We start from the raw sequence: 14643 nt of genomic DNA on the forward strand, positions 1-14643 counted from the left end.
GCACATCTGCAGCCGTGTATGTCCAGAGGCTTCAGCTGCACTATAGCTACTACCTTCCTGATACTCTCTCTCCTTCCTCCTACTCCATTTAGAAAGGTTCTTTTATTGATTACACTGCTTGTAACATGATCTGTGAATGGGCAGAGTCTGATGAGTCATAGAATATAGTCCCCCATTCACAGATCATGGTAAAAGCAGTGTAATCAATGAAAGAGCTTTTCAGAATGGAGTAGGAGGAAGGATGGGGGGCGTGTCCCCGTCAGACCATCTGTACTGCTGTTCTTCCTAAAGACACAAATCCGTTAACCACTACAGTTCCAGAAGTTCAAAGACAGGAAGAGGACAGGCATCCCTGCAGTGAGGAGTTCTCCAGTTTCCAGTTGCCTGCATAGCGTGAGACATATTTCATTACAGGTAAGTGATGTAACTAAAGCAGTAGGGAGTTTTTTTTTATTAGCTAAACTTTATCTTTCTATGCGCCCACCTATGAGCAACAGCTAGAGCTCTGTCATCACCAAATGTATCTTCCATGCCAATTGGCTCTCCATACTTAGCTAATTTAAAAGGAAAGTTCAATTGGGCTTTAAAGCCAAACTGCAGCATGAAACTTTTTTTTTAGTTTTGGGTAGAGTAGGCAAAATGTAGAATATACATCAACTTTTTTATTATTTGTGCAATAGTATAAAGAAGGAGTGCTGGGCTCTTGGGTAAAGGGTTTAGTGAGGATGGGTCCTAGCATTTATTTGTAGGTTTAGCTGGTAGCTCCCTAACATTACAGGAGGTTTGAAAGTTCCCCTTATAAAAACCTTCAGAGGTAAGAAATGACAAAAGCACCAACTCATGTGTCCAGAATGGCCTTTATTAAACATAGCAGTCAACCAAGGATTGCAAACACGGTTTGGGTGCTACAAAAGTCCTCCTCTCTTCTGTTATTTCTTATATTCAAAGTATTTATTGCTGTCTTTGTTCTCACTGGGGAGATACCCTGACATACAGAATGTCCCTTTGACAGAAAGTGAGGGGATGTCCCTCCAGTGGCAACACAGGCCACAATATGAGATATGTTCTGACCCCTGTCTATGTTACAGCAATAAATTGCTTTTACTGTGGTCTGTGTCTCCATAAGAACCCACAACAGTGGTCTGTGGTCTGTGTCTCCATTACTAAACCCACAACAGTAAAATCAGTCTGTATATGCAGTAAAACATGCTTGTTATACTCACTTTGGAACCTAAGGTGTCAATCCTCTGCATTTTGTAAAAACGCTGTTTGATCCTGATGTCTCTGATCCTCCTCTTTTTCCAGTGTCTCCCTCTTATCTACTGATAAGGTGTGTATTGCTAGAAAGGTTTTTTTTTTTTTGGAGGGGGAGAGTGCATGTGATCAGAACAGGGACAATCAGCACTTTCCACACAGGAGTCCTGCATCCTCCTACAGCAAAATGAAAACTCTTCCTACAAGCTTTACCATGTGCTCGGCTGGATACTGATAGAAGTCACAAGACTGCTTTAACTGCTGACAAGAAAAGATATTAATTCAAATAAAAAAAAATTATTGCACTTCCATGTTCTGTGTACTGTGGGAGACCAGATATAGTGAATGCAGGGTCCTGGGTTTAGTAACACTTTAATTTCTTGACATTGCAATTCCCGTCTCACAGGTTCACCTCGCCATAGACTATCCCCTATTCAGTCTATCATGAATTCTGCTGCCAGACTCATCCACCTTACCAACCATTCAGTGTCTGCCACCCCTCTCTGCTAATCCCTCCACTGGCTCCCAATTGCCCAACAAATTAAATGAAAAATACTAAGAACAACATACAAAGCCATCCACAACTCTGCCCCGAACTACATCATCAATCTTGTCTCGAAATATAACCCAAACTGTCCTCTCTGCTTCTCCCAAGACCTCCTGATCTCAAATTCTCTTGTCTCCTCCTCTCATGCTCGCCTCCAGGACTTCTCCAGAACTTTTCCTATCCTCTGGAACTCTCTACCTCAGTCTGTCTGGCTATCTCCTACCCTGGCTGCCTTTAGGCAATCCCTGAAAACGCATCACTTCAGGGAATCATGTCTCCAACTAAATTAACTTTTATCTCTTTCATCAACCTATCCCACAGTTATAACCATGCTCCCCACCCTAATAGATTGTAATTTCTTATGAGCAGGGCCCTTTAAACCCTCTTATATTTTATTGTTTTGTAACTATACTGCCTCCCTTTAGATTGTGCTGATGACAGGGGAACAGGAAGAAAGTTTGAGCACTCTCCAACTGTATCTGAAATGAACAAGGACAGCTTTGTCTGGTATTGGGTGCATTTTTGTTCATGCATTATTTAAACTGGGACTTGTAAAGAATGGTGTTTGTCATTTTACAGATGTTGATGAATGTAGTACCAGTCCTTGTGCACAAGAATGCTACAACATGATCGGTTCATATGTTTGCCAGTGTAATCCAGGGTATGAGCTCAGCAGGGACAGAGTTAATTGTGAAGGTAAGAACATCTGCATATACTGTTGCACACTACTTTTGTTGTTTCCACTTTTTTACATACTTACATAGTTAGTCTGGCTGAAAAAAGACAAAAGTCCATCCAGTTCAACCATTAAAAAAAAAAAAAAAAAAATTATACTACACCCATAGTTGATCCAGTGGAAGGCAAAAAACCCAGCCAAGCATGATAAAATGTGATCCCGCAGGTGAAATAATTCCTTCCTGATCGACTGAGAGGAAATTGGATATTCCCTGGATCAACTTTACCTATAAATATTAGTAACCAGTTATATTCTATGTATCCAAGAAATAATCCAGGTCTTTTTTAAAGTAATCCACGGAGCTTGCCAGAACCAACTCTTGAGGAAGTCTATTCTGCATTTTCACAGCTCTTACTGTGAAGAAACCTTTCCGTATTTGGAGATAAATCTTTTTTACTCCATATGTAAAGAGTGCCCCCTTGTCCTCTGTGATGAGCTCAGGGTGAATAACTCTACACCGAGTTCACTATATGAACCACTGATGTATTTATACATGTTGATCATATCCCCCTTACTCTCTTCTTCTCAAGAGAGAATAAATTCAGTTCCTCTAGTCATTCCTCATAGCTGAGCTCCTCCATGCCTCTTATCAGTTTGGTTGCCTTTCTCTGTACGTTCTCCAGTTCCCCAATGTTCTTTTGTGAATTGATGCTCAAAACTGAACTGCATATTCCAGATGAGGTTTTAATAATGATTTGTACAGGAGTAATATGATATCTCTCTCTCTGGAGTCTATACCTCTTTTAATACAAGAGAGGATTTTGCTCGCTTTAGAAATTGCAGCTTGGCATTGCATGTCATTATTAAGCTTATGATTTATCAGAACCCCCAGATCCTTCTCCACCATTGATTCCCCCAGTTGTACACCCCCCTAGTATGTATGATGCATGCATATTCTTAGCCCCCAAGTGCATAACCTTACATTTATCAACATTAAACCTCATTTGCCATATAGTTGCCCAATCCATTTTCATATGGATTTTTCCAAGCCTGTAGACTTTACCTTACACAGTAGCCGTGTGGGGAACTGTGTCAAATGCTTTTTCAAAATCCAAGTATATCATGTCTACCACCATCCCTCTGTCCAAGGTTTTGCTTCACCTCCTCATAAAAAGAAATCAGATTTGTTTGACATGCTGTGTGTTGCTTAAAATATTTTTTCAGCAAGAACTCATCTATGTGGTGTTCATCAAATATAGAAGTTAAACTAACAGGTCTATAATTACTTGGTAAAGATTTTGACCCCTTTTTAAATATTGGCACCACATTGGACTTACGCTAATCCAGTGGTACTATGCCAGTCATTAAAGAGTCCCTAAAAATTAGAAAAAAATGGCTTTGAAATGACAGAGCTCAGTTCTTTAAAGACCTGTGGGTGTATGCCATCCGGTCCAGGTGCTTTATTCATCTTTATATTGTCTAAATATTTTTGGATCATATCAATTGTGAGCCAATGTGGATCATCTGGAGCTGTGTCAATACCATGCCCATTATGGACAAGAGCTCCCCCATGCTCCTTTGTATACATAGAGCTGAAGAAGGTATTTAATAAATTTGCCTTCTCTTTGTTCCCAGTCACCCACTCTAGATTATTTTGTAAAGGGCCTACATGCTCGGACCGAACCTTTTCACTATTAATATATTTGAAGAATTTTTTGGGGTTGGTCCTGCTATCTTTTGCAATCTGCCGTTCCTTTTCAATTTTTGCGGCTTTTATTTCCTTTTTGCATATTCTTTTATATTCTTTGTAATGTTTAAACAATGATAGCGTTCAGAGGCGTCCCTCGGGTTGGTGTCACCCGGTGCGGTAACACTTGATGACACCCCCTCTGACGATCCCCGCAGAATGGATCGGATCTGTGGATTGAGCATAATGGATCCATTATGCTCAATCTGCAGATCTGATCCATCCTGCGGGGATCGTCGGCTTTCTTTACAACTTACCTTTTCTTAAAGCGGGTCCGGTGTCACCCCATATAGGTTGCATGCTGACAATACCCGCAGGATGCGGGATCGTTGGCTTGCTTTACAACTCACCTTTTTGTGGAGCGGGTCCGGTGTCAACCCATGTGGTCGGTGTCACCCGGAGCGGGCCGCGCTCCCTGCACCTGCCTCGGGACACCACTGATAGCGTTCCCTCATTTTTATATTTATATTTAATTTACATGTATTGGGATTTTTTTTAGCAAAGAAATGTAGCAGGATACATTTTGCCCTAAATTTATGGCGAAATTTGATTTTTTAAAAATTTTTATTGGACATTTTTAATAACAAAAAGTCAAAAATTTTGTTTTTTTCTCAAAATTGTCAGTCTTTTTTTGTTTATAGCACACAAAATAAACACCACAGAGGTGATCAAATACCACCAAAAGAAAGCTCTATTTGTGGGGAAAAAAAGGACATAAATTTCATTTGGGTGCAGCCTTGCATGACCGCGCAATTGTCAGTTAAAGTAACACAGAGTCGTACTGGAAAAAATGGCCTAGTCAGGAAGGGGGGTAAATCCTCTAGAGTGCAAGTTTAATAAAAGCCAAAATAATGGTTCCATTGTTGTAACCCTTCATCAATCACGGTGACTCTGACTTTCCGCAAACGCTGACCACTCACTGCAATCTGACATTTGCCTGTCATATATAAATAATCGGGCAGCTAGCGGTGACGTCACCGCTAACTCCACCCATTTGTGCTTTGATTGACTACAGCATTGTACCTGACCTGTGGTCAGGTGCATTGCCTTGGTCAATCACAATGCACTGTGAGAGCAGTGGTGTTCCCCCCAGTCCCTCTGTTTTCCTATTAAAAACTGACCACACTCGGCATGAGAGCACAAAATGGTCAGTTCCCTAGCTGCGCTTATAACTCAGCCTGACCTTCTCCAATGAGCAGACTTGTCCTGACATGCCCCCCTCACAGTCATTCACAGTGTACTGCTGTTTCTCCTCCCCCAGCTCTCTGAGCTCCATATGCAGCTGTGAACAGAGGGTTCTTAAAAGGGAAAAAAAGGTATTTATAAAGGTTTTTTTATCAAAATGTAAATGTTTTACCTTTCTTTTTTTTTAAACTGTATGGATGGTTTCACAAGGTGAGGGTTCACAAATGTGGTGGGAACATTTGTTTTCTTCTTTTTAAGCTAAGAACTTTTCAGCAAATACAGAAGATTCCTGTTGATCTTGTCAGAAATGTATTGTCCTTGTCACTTCCTGTGAGCTGCACCAAAGAATATTTTCCTTCCTAGCTATGTTTTGTAAACTGTCCTGCCCCCCTGTAATAGAGATGAAAAGGTACAGCCATGTCTCCAGTCCATATCAGGAGAGCAGCCTAGATACAGTGGAGGAGTGAGGTGGCCACCCAGGAACAGTTAGTGTGGACTAGTAAGCTGCAATATGTTGCATTTTTGGTTTGTGGTTTAGAAACACTTTAAAGTTGTTGTAAAGGCAGAAGGGTTTTTTTTTTTTACCTTAATGCATTTTCTGCATGAAGGTAAAAAACCTTCTGTGATCAGTCCCCCCCCACTCCCAGGCCCCCCTATATACTTGCAAAAAAAACAATCTCCTGCACTCAACAGACGTGCACTGGCAAAAGTGGATCACAAGTCACTGACTGCTCTGATACTGGCACAGGCTTTGATGGCCCAATGCCTAGGGAAACCCAGAAAAACTAGAAAACAAAGAAGAGAGGGTGCACAAGCGTTGGGCATTACCATCGTGATAACTTTATTGTAATAGTAAAATAGATGTATACTCACAAATAACATCAGCAATTAAGGCAAGAGTGCACAATGTTTCGAGGGGAGAACCCCTCTTAGAGCCAATAAAGGCAAATTAGGCTCTGAGGAAGAGAGGATCCACCTCAAAACACATCAGACTTTTGGAGGATCTTCTTGCATTTGGGACTTGCTTAGGTGACCAGATCGCCTTAATTGCTGATGTTGTTTATTAGTATATATTTATTTTGTCAATACAATAAAGTTATCACCAGGATAATGTGCAAGGCTGGTGAGCCCTTTTAAGGCCCACTGAGTATGTTTGGGTCCTCCTATGATCTTCACAGCCAGGCAACACGCATTTTCCACACCTGTACTTTTGGAGTCAATAAAACAGTACAGGAACTTGCTTTTATGATTTCTATTATGGGTTAAGAACTTTGCTGGAGTCTAGGGGTATATGGGAACTCGAGGACAACTTCTCAGCAACTATGTACAAAAAGGGTGGACTGGCAAAATAGAGCAAATTAAGCACTGTCCATTTTATTCTCTTTCTGCGTACCTCCTCAGACCCTGCATGAGTCCTCTTCACCCAGCTTTGCTGAGGGTATCCCTGAGCAAGGGTGTCCCAAGAGCTTACAATCAAACAGTCCCAGGTGAAGACTAGTTGAGTATTGCACCTGACCACTCTCTCCCTTTATCCGGCCCAGGCAGGGCCATCTTTAAGGAGGGAAAAATGGGGCAGCTTCCCTGGGCCCAGTCATTATTGTGGGGCCCAAAGCCGTTACCCCATATTTGTCAACTGTTCTAGTTTACATTCTATTGTCCCTCAAGGTCTTCCTTCCGTGCTATGTCCTGATATCTTAGTGTGAAGTGCAGTCACTTATGCTGTCCAGCTCTGCCCAATTGCAGTGTTCAGATTATTCAGACCATGTCAGAATTCACATGTAAATAACTGGCATTGATAAGTAAATATTAGCTCCATTCATTTGTATGTCATGCAGTAACCTCTAGCAACCAATTAGTGAGTGGTGGGTATGTGAATAACCTCTAGCAACCAATCAGTGAGCAATAATGATGTGCAGTAACCTCTAGCAAGTAATCAGGGAGCTGTAATGTGTGCTGTAACTTCTAGCAACCAGTCAGTGAGCGGTAATGATATGCTGTAACTTCTGGCAACCAATTGCAATCGCTGCCTGATCTGCTGTAGTTAACTGATTTTGAGTCTAGCTGCTATTTATTGTATGTCTCAGAGAAGGTGGAGAGCATGAGGGGTGAGGGGCAAGAAATTGTTTGCCTAGGGCACAATCAATATTAAAGACTGTCCTGGGCCCAGAGGGTGTAGGAGTAGTCACACTGTCCAGTTTTGTCAGTAGGGTGGGTTGGTAGCTGCTTTTATGCCTTTTGCTGGGCTGGCTCTTTCCCTGCTAACAGGTTGTCCTACCAAAGAGACATTGAGGCAGCAGAGATCCTCCTGTCCAGCAACGAGCCTGTAGGTAGGCTTCCTGGGGTCCCTTCCCTAGGGTCCCCTCCAGACTCCACACTCCAGTCTGCTCTCAATCCATCTTCCACTCAACTCCCCTCTCTCTCCAGCCTCTGTCATATTTGAGGATTGTCCTGGTCACCATGCCCCGTCTCCTGTCAAGGGATTGACCAAGGTCCCTCCAACATGCATATCTGGGCCTCCTCCCCTCCTCCTCCCCTGTTCTAGAAAGTTCTGCTGTTTCTGGAAAGGTGGGAGGGCTCTAGAAGCCCTGACCTGCAGAACCTTCCTAGCCTCTGCCTATAAAAGAAAAACAACAGCCTATCTATCTAACCTGGAGGGTGTTATACTTGTTTTTCACTATTCCCCCTAGATACTTTCCCAATCTTGAGCCCAATCTTGATCCAGTTCTGTGCCTGAAATTCAGCAGCACTGTTCTCTCTTTCTCCTCACTGGGCATGTATGCAGCAGTGGGAACCATTGGCTCCTGCTGTTAGCAATCACATTTTGTGAGGAAGGAGTGGGGGGCAGGGTCAAGCAGCGTTGTATGTGTCAATAGACGCACACATCCTAGCTTGGGATCCAGCCCGCATGAGTGCTCCCATAGCAAGCGGCACTCAGAAGGGAGGAGGAGCCAGGAGCACCAGCGGGGGGACCCCAGAAGGGAAGGTCTGGGGCTGCTGTGTGCAGAACCATTGCACAGAGCAGGTAAACATGACATGTTTATTATTTTTTAAAAATCTAAACTTTAGAATCACTATTCTTATATGGGTTGGTTGTTAAGGAAGGTGCTACCCTACATATCCTTGGAAGTAAAAAGACATTTTTGTACTTTCTCCACCAATCAGTCAATACAAAGTCAAGAGTTCCAACATGGAGATCCCCTACTGCATCCTCAGAGTTCAGTTTTCTGAACTTTGGACCAGCAGCACATACGGTAATTGTGTGTATTACATCCATGACCTTGTTAAGTTATGAAGGACTGCCAGCATTACCAGAAAAAAAAATTATTTTCTTGACGTAAAAATATTTCCACATTTTAAACAATGTTCGCTTACTCAAACTTGTCAAATGCTGAGGCAATTCATGTAATGTTGCATCTGTTTAGAGAATAAACAAAAGTGATTTAGAGACAAACAAACTGGTGATTCCAATTTATATTGTATCAACAAGTAACACATGTGACATTTAAAAAGCATGTGTAATGAGAGCAGGGTGGATGCACAATAATTATTTCCATTATGTAGCTGGTGTTCAATTTGGGGTAAAGCATGTTAAGTGACAAGAGAAAAAGAAGTAGGATATTAAGGGGGTATATGTAAAACCACTATACAAAGACTAATGGTGTGCAGAAACATCTACCAATCCCTTAGAATTAGCTTTCTGTGACTTAAAAGGAATTTAATGTGTTTTTCAAAAGATTGATTTGATGTATTATGTTCAGGAGTAAGAACATACGATTTAAACAGTGGTGCAGCGCTAATAACATAGTAACAAGTAAAATAATAATAAAATAATACGTCTCTTGGCAAAATCCATGTGCTTGTGTGGTTTTCTTCATATATATATATATATATATATATATATATATATATATATATATACACAGTATGTATATAGATATATATATATATATATATATATATATAGATATTGTTTAAATATATAAGAAGACCACACAACCACATGGATTTTGTCAAGAGACATTAGTTATTTTAATATTATTTTTATTTATTAATATTTTCACTTTTTTGGACTATATGGGAATTGGAGCATTGGTTACAACTTTGACCACTTGTGTTTGTTACTAGTGTTGCACCACTGTTTAAATTAGTTAGCACTGGGACACATGTATATTAGAGTGTGCTATTGTGCTGGTAGCTATTTACTGGTGATCCAAAGCAGCTCCCAAGACAAGCTAATATTTAAAAACCTATACATTTAAAAAAATATCTTTAGAAGGAGCCAGAGAGCTCCAAGCACGTAGCCTTCCTGCATAACACCAGTCTTTGTCCGGTGACGTCACTCTTGCCCTGGTTGCATTCCACGCTTGTTCCTTCACTTCCATTCGGCGTTCTCATGCCGGACTACAGGCCATGCCTATGTTACAGGCCTTTAGAAGGAGCCAGAGAGCTTTGAGCACATAGCCTGCCTTCACAACACCAGTCCTCATCCGGTGAATTCACTTCCGCCCAAGATGCAATCCACGCTGGTTCCTTCACTACCGGTTGACATTCTCATGTCTGGACTGCTGTGACTGTGTTCCTCACCATCCATGGAATCAGGACTCCATCCCTGGACTTTCGGGCTGTACTGAACCTGTGCATTTCTGATAACAAGCGATCATTTTCTACTCGCTTGTGAGTGTTACTTACCTTTACTGAATAAACCATACACTAATACTACACTCAGTGGTGCCTCCCTTGTTCTCCTACACACTGAACATGGGACATCCTTGTCAAAAATTTGTAATGTAAAGATTTTACAAATGTTGCAAACTAAAATCATATTTTTATTATTATTACAGATTGTTTTACAATATCAGTTTATAAACATGGACTTAAAAAATAAAAAAAAACATTTTAAAATAACCACTTATGCTCCAGAAGATTTTACCCCTTCATGATCAGGCCAATTTTTCTATTTACACTCCACAACGTTAACTGGAAATTGTACCGTTTATCAACACTGTACCTAGACAAAATTTATATATTTTTTTCCTAACAATAGAGCTTTCTTTTAGTGGTATTTGACCACTATATTTTATTATAGAAATGAAAAAATACTGTAAATTTTGAAAAAATACAATATTTGTTACTTTCTGCTATAAAACATATTTGATAAAAATTTTAATTTCTTTATAAATTTAGGCCAAAATGTATTCTGCTACATGACTTTGGCAAAAAACAAATCTAAATAAGTGTCTATTGATTGGTTTGCATCTAGTTATAGCATTTATAAATTATGGGACATATACTGGAATTTTTTATTTTTTTTAACTAGTATTGTCGATGATCAGAGACTTTTAGTGGGACTGTGCAGTGCAGAATTTGACACTTTGTGGGAAATCACCAAATTACACTGACCTCTTCAGTTACACTAATACAGTGATCATTGCTAAAAATATACACTGTCACTTTACTAATGACACTGGCTGGGAAGAGGTTAACATGTAGGTCCAATCAAGGGGTTAACTGTATGCTGCTTTGTACTACAAATGTATTTATTTATTTATTTATTTTCCCTGCTTAGCAAGGAAAAGAAACAAAGTGATTGCTCCCGCTGTGTAGAACTCTGTGTTGTTTACCAACACAGAGCTATAGGCTGTGATTTGATAGGGAAGTAGGTGGGCAGGGGCATGCACGCGCACCCCAATCCTGGAATCGGGCAGTGATATACCAGTAAAACTACTGTGGTGGTTCAGCAAGTAAATAATATTCCCACAAAAAACAACAATGGAACAATAAATAAGCACAAGGCAAGCATCACAGGAGATCCAGCAGATTCAAAAATGTCCAGAAATTTGCTACTGCCATTGATATCACTATGGGCCTGACATCCCTGACTTTAGGGCTGAGACCTGCCAACTGCCACTCACTGCCTTAGTAGTATTAATCTGTATGTCTAGCCAAAACCTTTTTTTTTTTTCTTATTTGGGATATTTATTTCAGGTACTTATATAACGCTGTCAATTTACGCAGCACTTTACATATATATTATACATTCACATCAGTCCCTAACCCTCAAGGGGTGTACAATCTAAAGTCCCTAACTCACATTCATACACATACAATGTAGACAGGATCCAATTCACCTACCAGCATGTCTTTGGAGTGTGGGAGGAAACTGGAGTACCCATAGGAAACCCACGCAGGCACAGGGAGAACATGCAAACTCCAAGCAGGTGGTGCCGTGGTTGGGATTCGAACCAACGACCCTAGTATTGCCAGGGGGAAGTGCTAACCATTTAGCTACTGTGCTGCCCAGTGAGTGAGGAAGCATTAAAACTCCTCTAAGATTTAACACTATCCATTAGCGAGATTAACTCTGTCCTGCTGACAATGGTTTAACCAGACAGGAAGTGAATATCTGCAACAGGGACACAGAAATAAAAATCTAAGAAGGGCCCTAGTCTTCCCCTACTATACTCAAACAAGTTTTTGTATTTCAGTCTGTATTGCCTTTGCAGAGTTATCCTAACTTCCTCTTATTAAAAATAAAAAAATCTGAAAAAAATCAGAAGTGATGGTAAATTGCTCCAATGTAGCCCTGGACAGCAGTAAAAGCCAATTAAAGAACAATAAGTGAAAAGAAAAAAATAGGGACATAGACAGCAATTTTAGAAAATCTCACAGTGGTTTTATCCCTTCTCCACTTTTTACAACATTCAGAACTAAAAATTTTTGGCTGTACTTTGGCTTTAATTATGAGGCCTTTCACATATATTTTTTAAAGGTTTTAATTTAATGTTTTAACTAATAAAGTCTGTAAAATCCTATTTATAACTATTACTGTCATTAGTTTTAGTATGCAAATTGAATAATTGTTTAAAAAGGAAAGAATATTTACAACGTGACATAGAATAGATGGTGCTTATTAAACTTCAAAAACAGGTCACCATTAACATAATTAATGTAGGATTATAATTTCAAATGTTAAGTATGGAAAATTAAAGAAAGCATTTTATTAATGATGTAGACTCTTAAAAATACACAATGGATTTTATAAATATGCTTAATTATTTTTCTATCAACTTCATTGTTTTCTTTAGTTTGCTAATTGCCTATGGATATGGTATAATTAATTTGTTGTGAGTGTTTTCACTGGTTTCATATTGTCTAACAGATATTGATGAATGCAGAACAAACAGTTATCTGTGCCAGTACCAATGTGTTAACGAGCCAGGAAGGTTCTCATGTGTATGCCCGGAGGGATATCAGCTTGTTGGGACTCGATCTTGTCAAGGTTTGTATGATCATTAAATGTTCACTGTCTGTAATTTCTTTTTAAATCATAGATTATACTTCATAAAAGGATTATACTTCATAAAAGATAATGGGATAAAACATTTTTTTTTCATTCTATGGCATAATGATGTTCATAGTTTAACTAAGGTTTAAAAGCCAACGAAGCTTTCAAAAGGTCTTACAATTAAATTTTTTTCGAAAACTGCCACAACCTGAACAAAAAAGCCAGCATGATGTGGGGAGGGACCCTTGCTCCTTGTGTGGAAACAGTGGTCTCTCTGCAGAGGTGGGGCAAACACCCTGCTAAATCAGACCCATAGCTCTGTAATCAGCAAAGCTCATACTCACTTCTGATTGGAGAGCGTAAGCTCTGCCTCAGCAGAGGACATGACAGACTTCTACGGAGAGACTACAGTCACACACAGAGCAAAAGTCCTCTGCAGCATGCTGGCAGGGGACATAGTTTTTTTTTTCTTTTTTTTTTTTTAACAAGGTACAATTACACACTAGCCTGTATGGTAGAGAGCTGTCAGTGTGAGCTCCAGTAGGCATCGAACTACTTACCTTGAGCTTAATTTGAATTTGCACATGTTGACACTTCATTCATATCTTTGAACAGCATTGGGGTACATTGTGCTGCAGTGTGGTACATTCGGTGTTCTGCAGAAAAATACAGACATGCTGCATTTTTATGCACTGCACCACACAGCATTGTGGTGTGGATGGGGAACACAGAACACAATTGTTTTCTATGTGCCCTAGCGGTGACCTGCGTTCATCCAAAGTAGAAGAATGCGGCTCACCAAGCACAGTGTGAACAAGCCCTTAAACTCTGCAAAACTTTTGATCTGGTGCGCTTGGAACTTAATTAGCTGATTTAAACTTAAAGTTCAATTGCTTTTTAACAGATGGAATGCATATTTATAAGGTATCTGTTAAACATGATATTCCATTTAACATATGTACATTTCCTTTATAAGGATCAGAAGCTGGAAATACATATTGTACCTGTACCAACTACTGGCGAAATCTGGTGTGAATATACAGATACAGTGGTTCTCTGAGAATTATTATTACAGAATGGTCAAATTGGTCAACTGATTATTGTCATCAATAGCCAGACAGAATGATATTTTGAAAGAGGTTGAAAGATATTATTACACAGAAATAGCCCTGTCAAATAGATATTTCATTAAACTGGAGCACACATGCTAACCTAATAAAATTATTCACTGAATCACCAAGCTGGTGGTCACATCGAGTTAAAATATTTTCACTATCTGGATTGGCTCCAGAGTATTTACACATACTTCAGTTTACCAGTTCTGGGTCTTCTTCACCTCTGAGCCAATCCAGTCTTTGTATTCCTGCTGCTTTGAGAGGAAACCTCCATGGCCTCCAACTTCATCTCTAATGTGTCACTCATGATGTGGACCTTGAAGGACATCAGATTGAGGAACACAGCTTGACGATAATTAAGAAACCTTGGTTATATTGCTTGCTGCAGGAGAAATTGACACCCAGCACATAGAAAACTGAGAGCTAGTCCCCTTGAGGCTATAAAACCAGCTCACACCTGGTCAGTTTTGCTTAGTGCCCTTAGGAGAATGGATGTTGTTTCCCTTCTGCTATATGCTTTGCTTGAATTGGAAGATTTGTTTCTGCTATAATCAGCTACTGGAAGATTCAGACAGGATATTTGAAATCATGGTCTTTTTGCCAATGAGTGCAGGTTTTTTCCAGTTCATTAACTGTAAGTGAGGTAGTTTTTATTCAGGAATTGTTGAATCGGGGATTATTCTTCTTTCTTGGTCATCCAACCAAGAGATTTCAAGATTTTTATTCAAACTGGTTTACAGTTCCAAAACCCAAAGAAGACATTAGTTCAGTCTTTGATTGATAGACTCTCAATGCCTTTGTTTGTCCTAACATTTTTGGATGGAATCTATTTGG

The 14643-nt window shown here is 39.8% G+C and overlaps 1 protein-coding gene across 1 annotated transcript in view; it reads left to right on the forward strand.

Annotated features, from left to right (window-relative positions):
• The window catches only part of EFEMP1 (EGF-like fibulin extracellular matrix protein 1), an 87605-nt gene that overhangs the window by 57338 nt on the left and 15624 nt on the right, over positions 1-14643 (forward strand). The window contains exons 7-8 of the mRNA XM_089669228.1: positions 2381-2497; positions 12569-12688. Coding sequence (XP_089525354.1) covers positions 2381-2497; positions 12569-12688 — 237 coding nt within the window. The remainder of the gene's footprint in view (positions 1-2380; positions 2498-12568; positions 12689-14643) is intronic.

This window comes from Staurois parvus, unplaced genomic scaffold (assembly GCF_062004578.1).
Source record: "Staurois parvus isolate SC_StPar_1 unplaced genomic scaffold, SC_StPar_1.0 ptg000070l, whole genome shotgun sequence".
Classification (NCBI taxonomy): Eukaryota; Metazoa; Chordata; class Amphibia; order Anura; family Ranidae; genus Staurois; species Staurois parvus.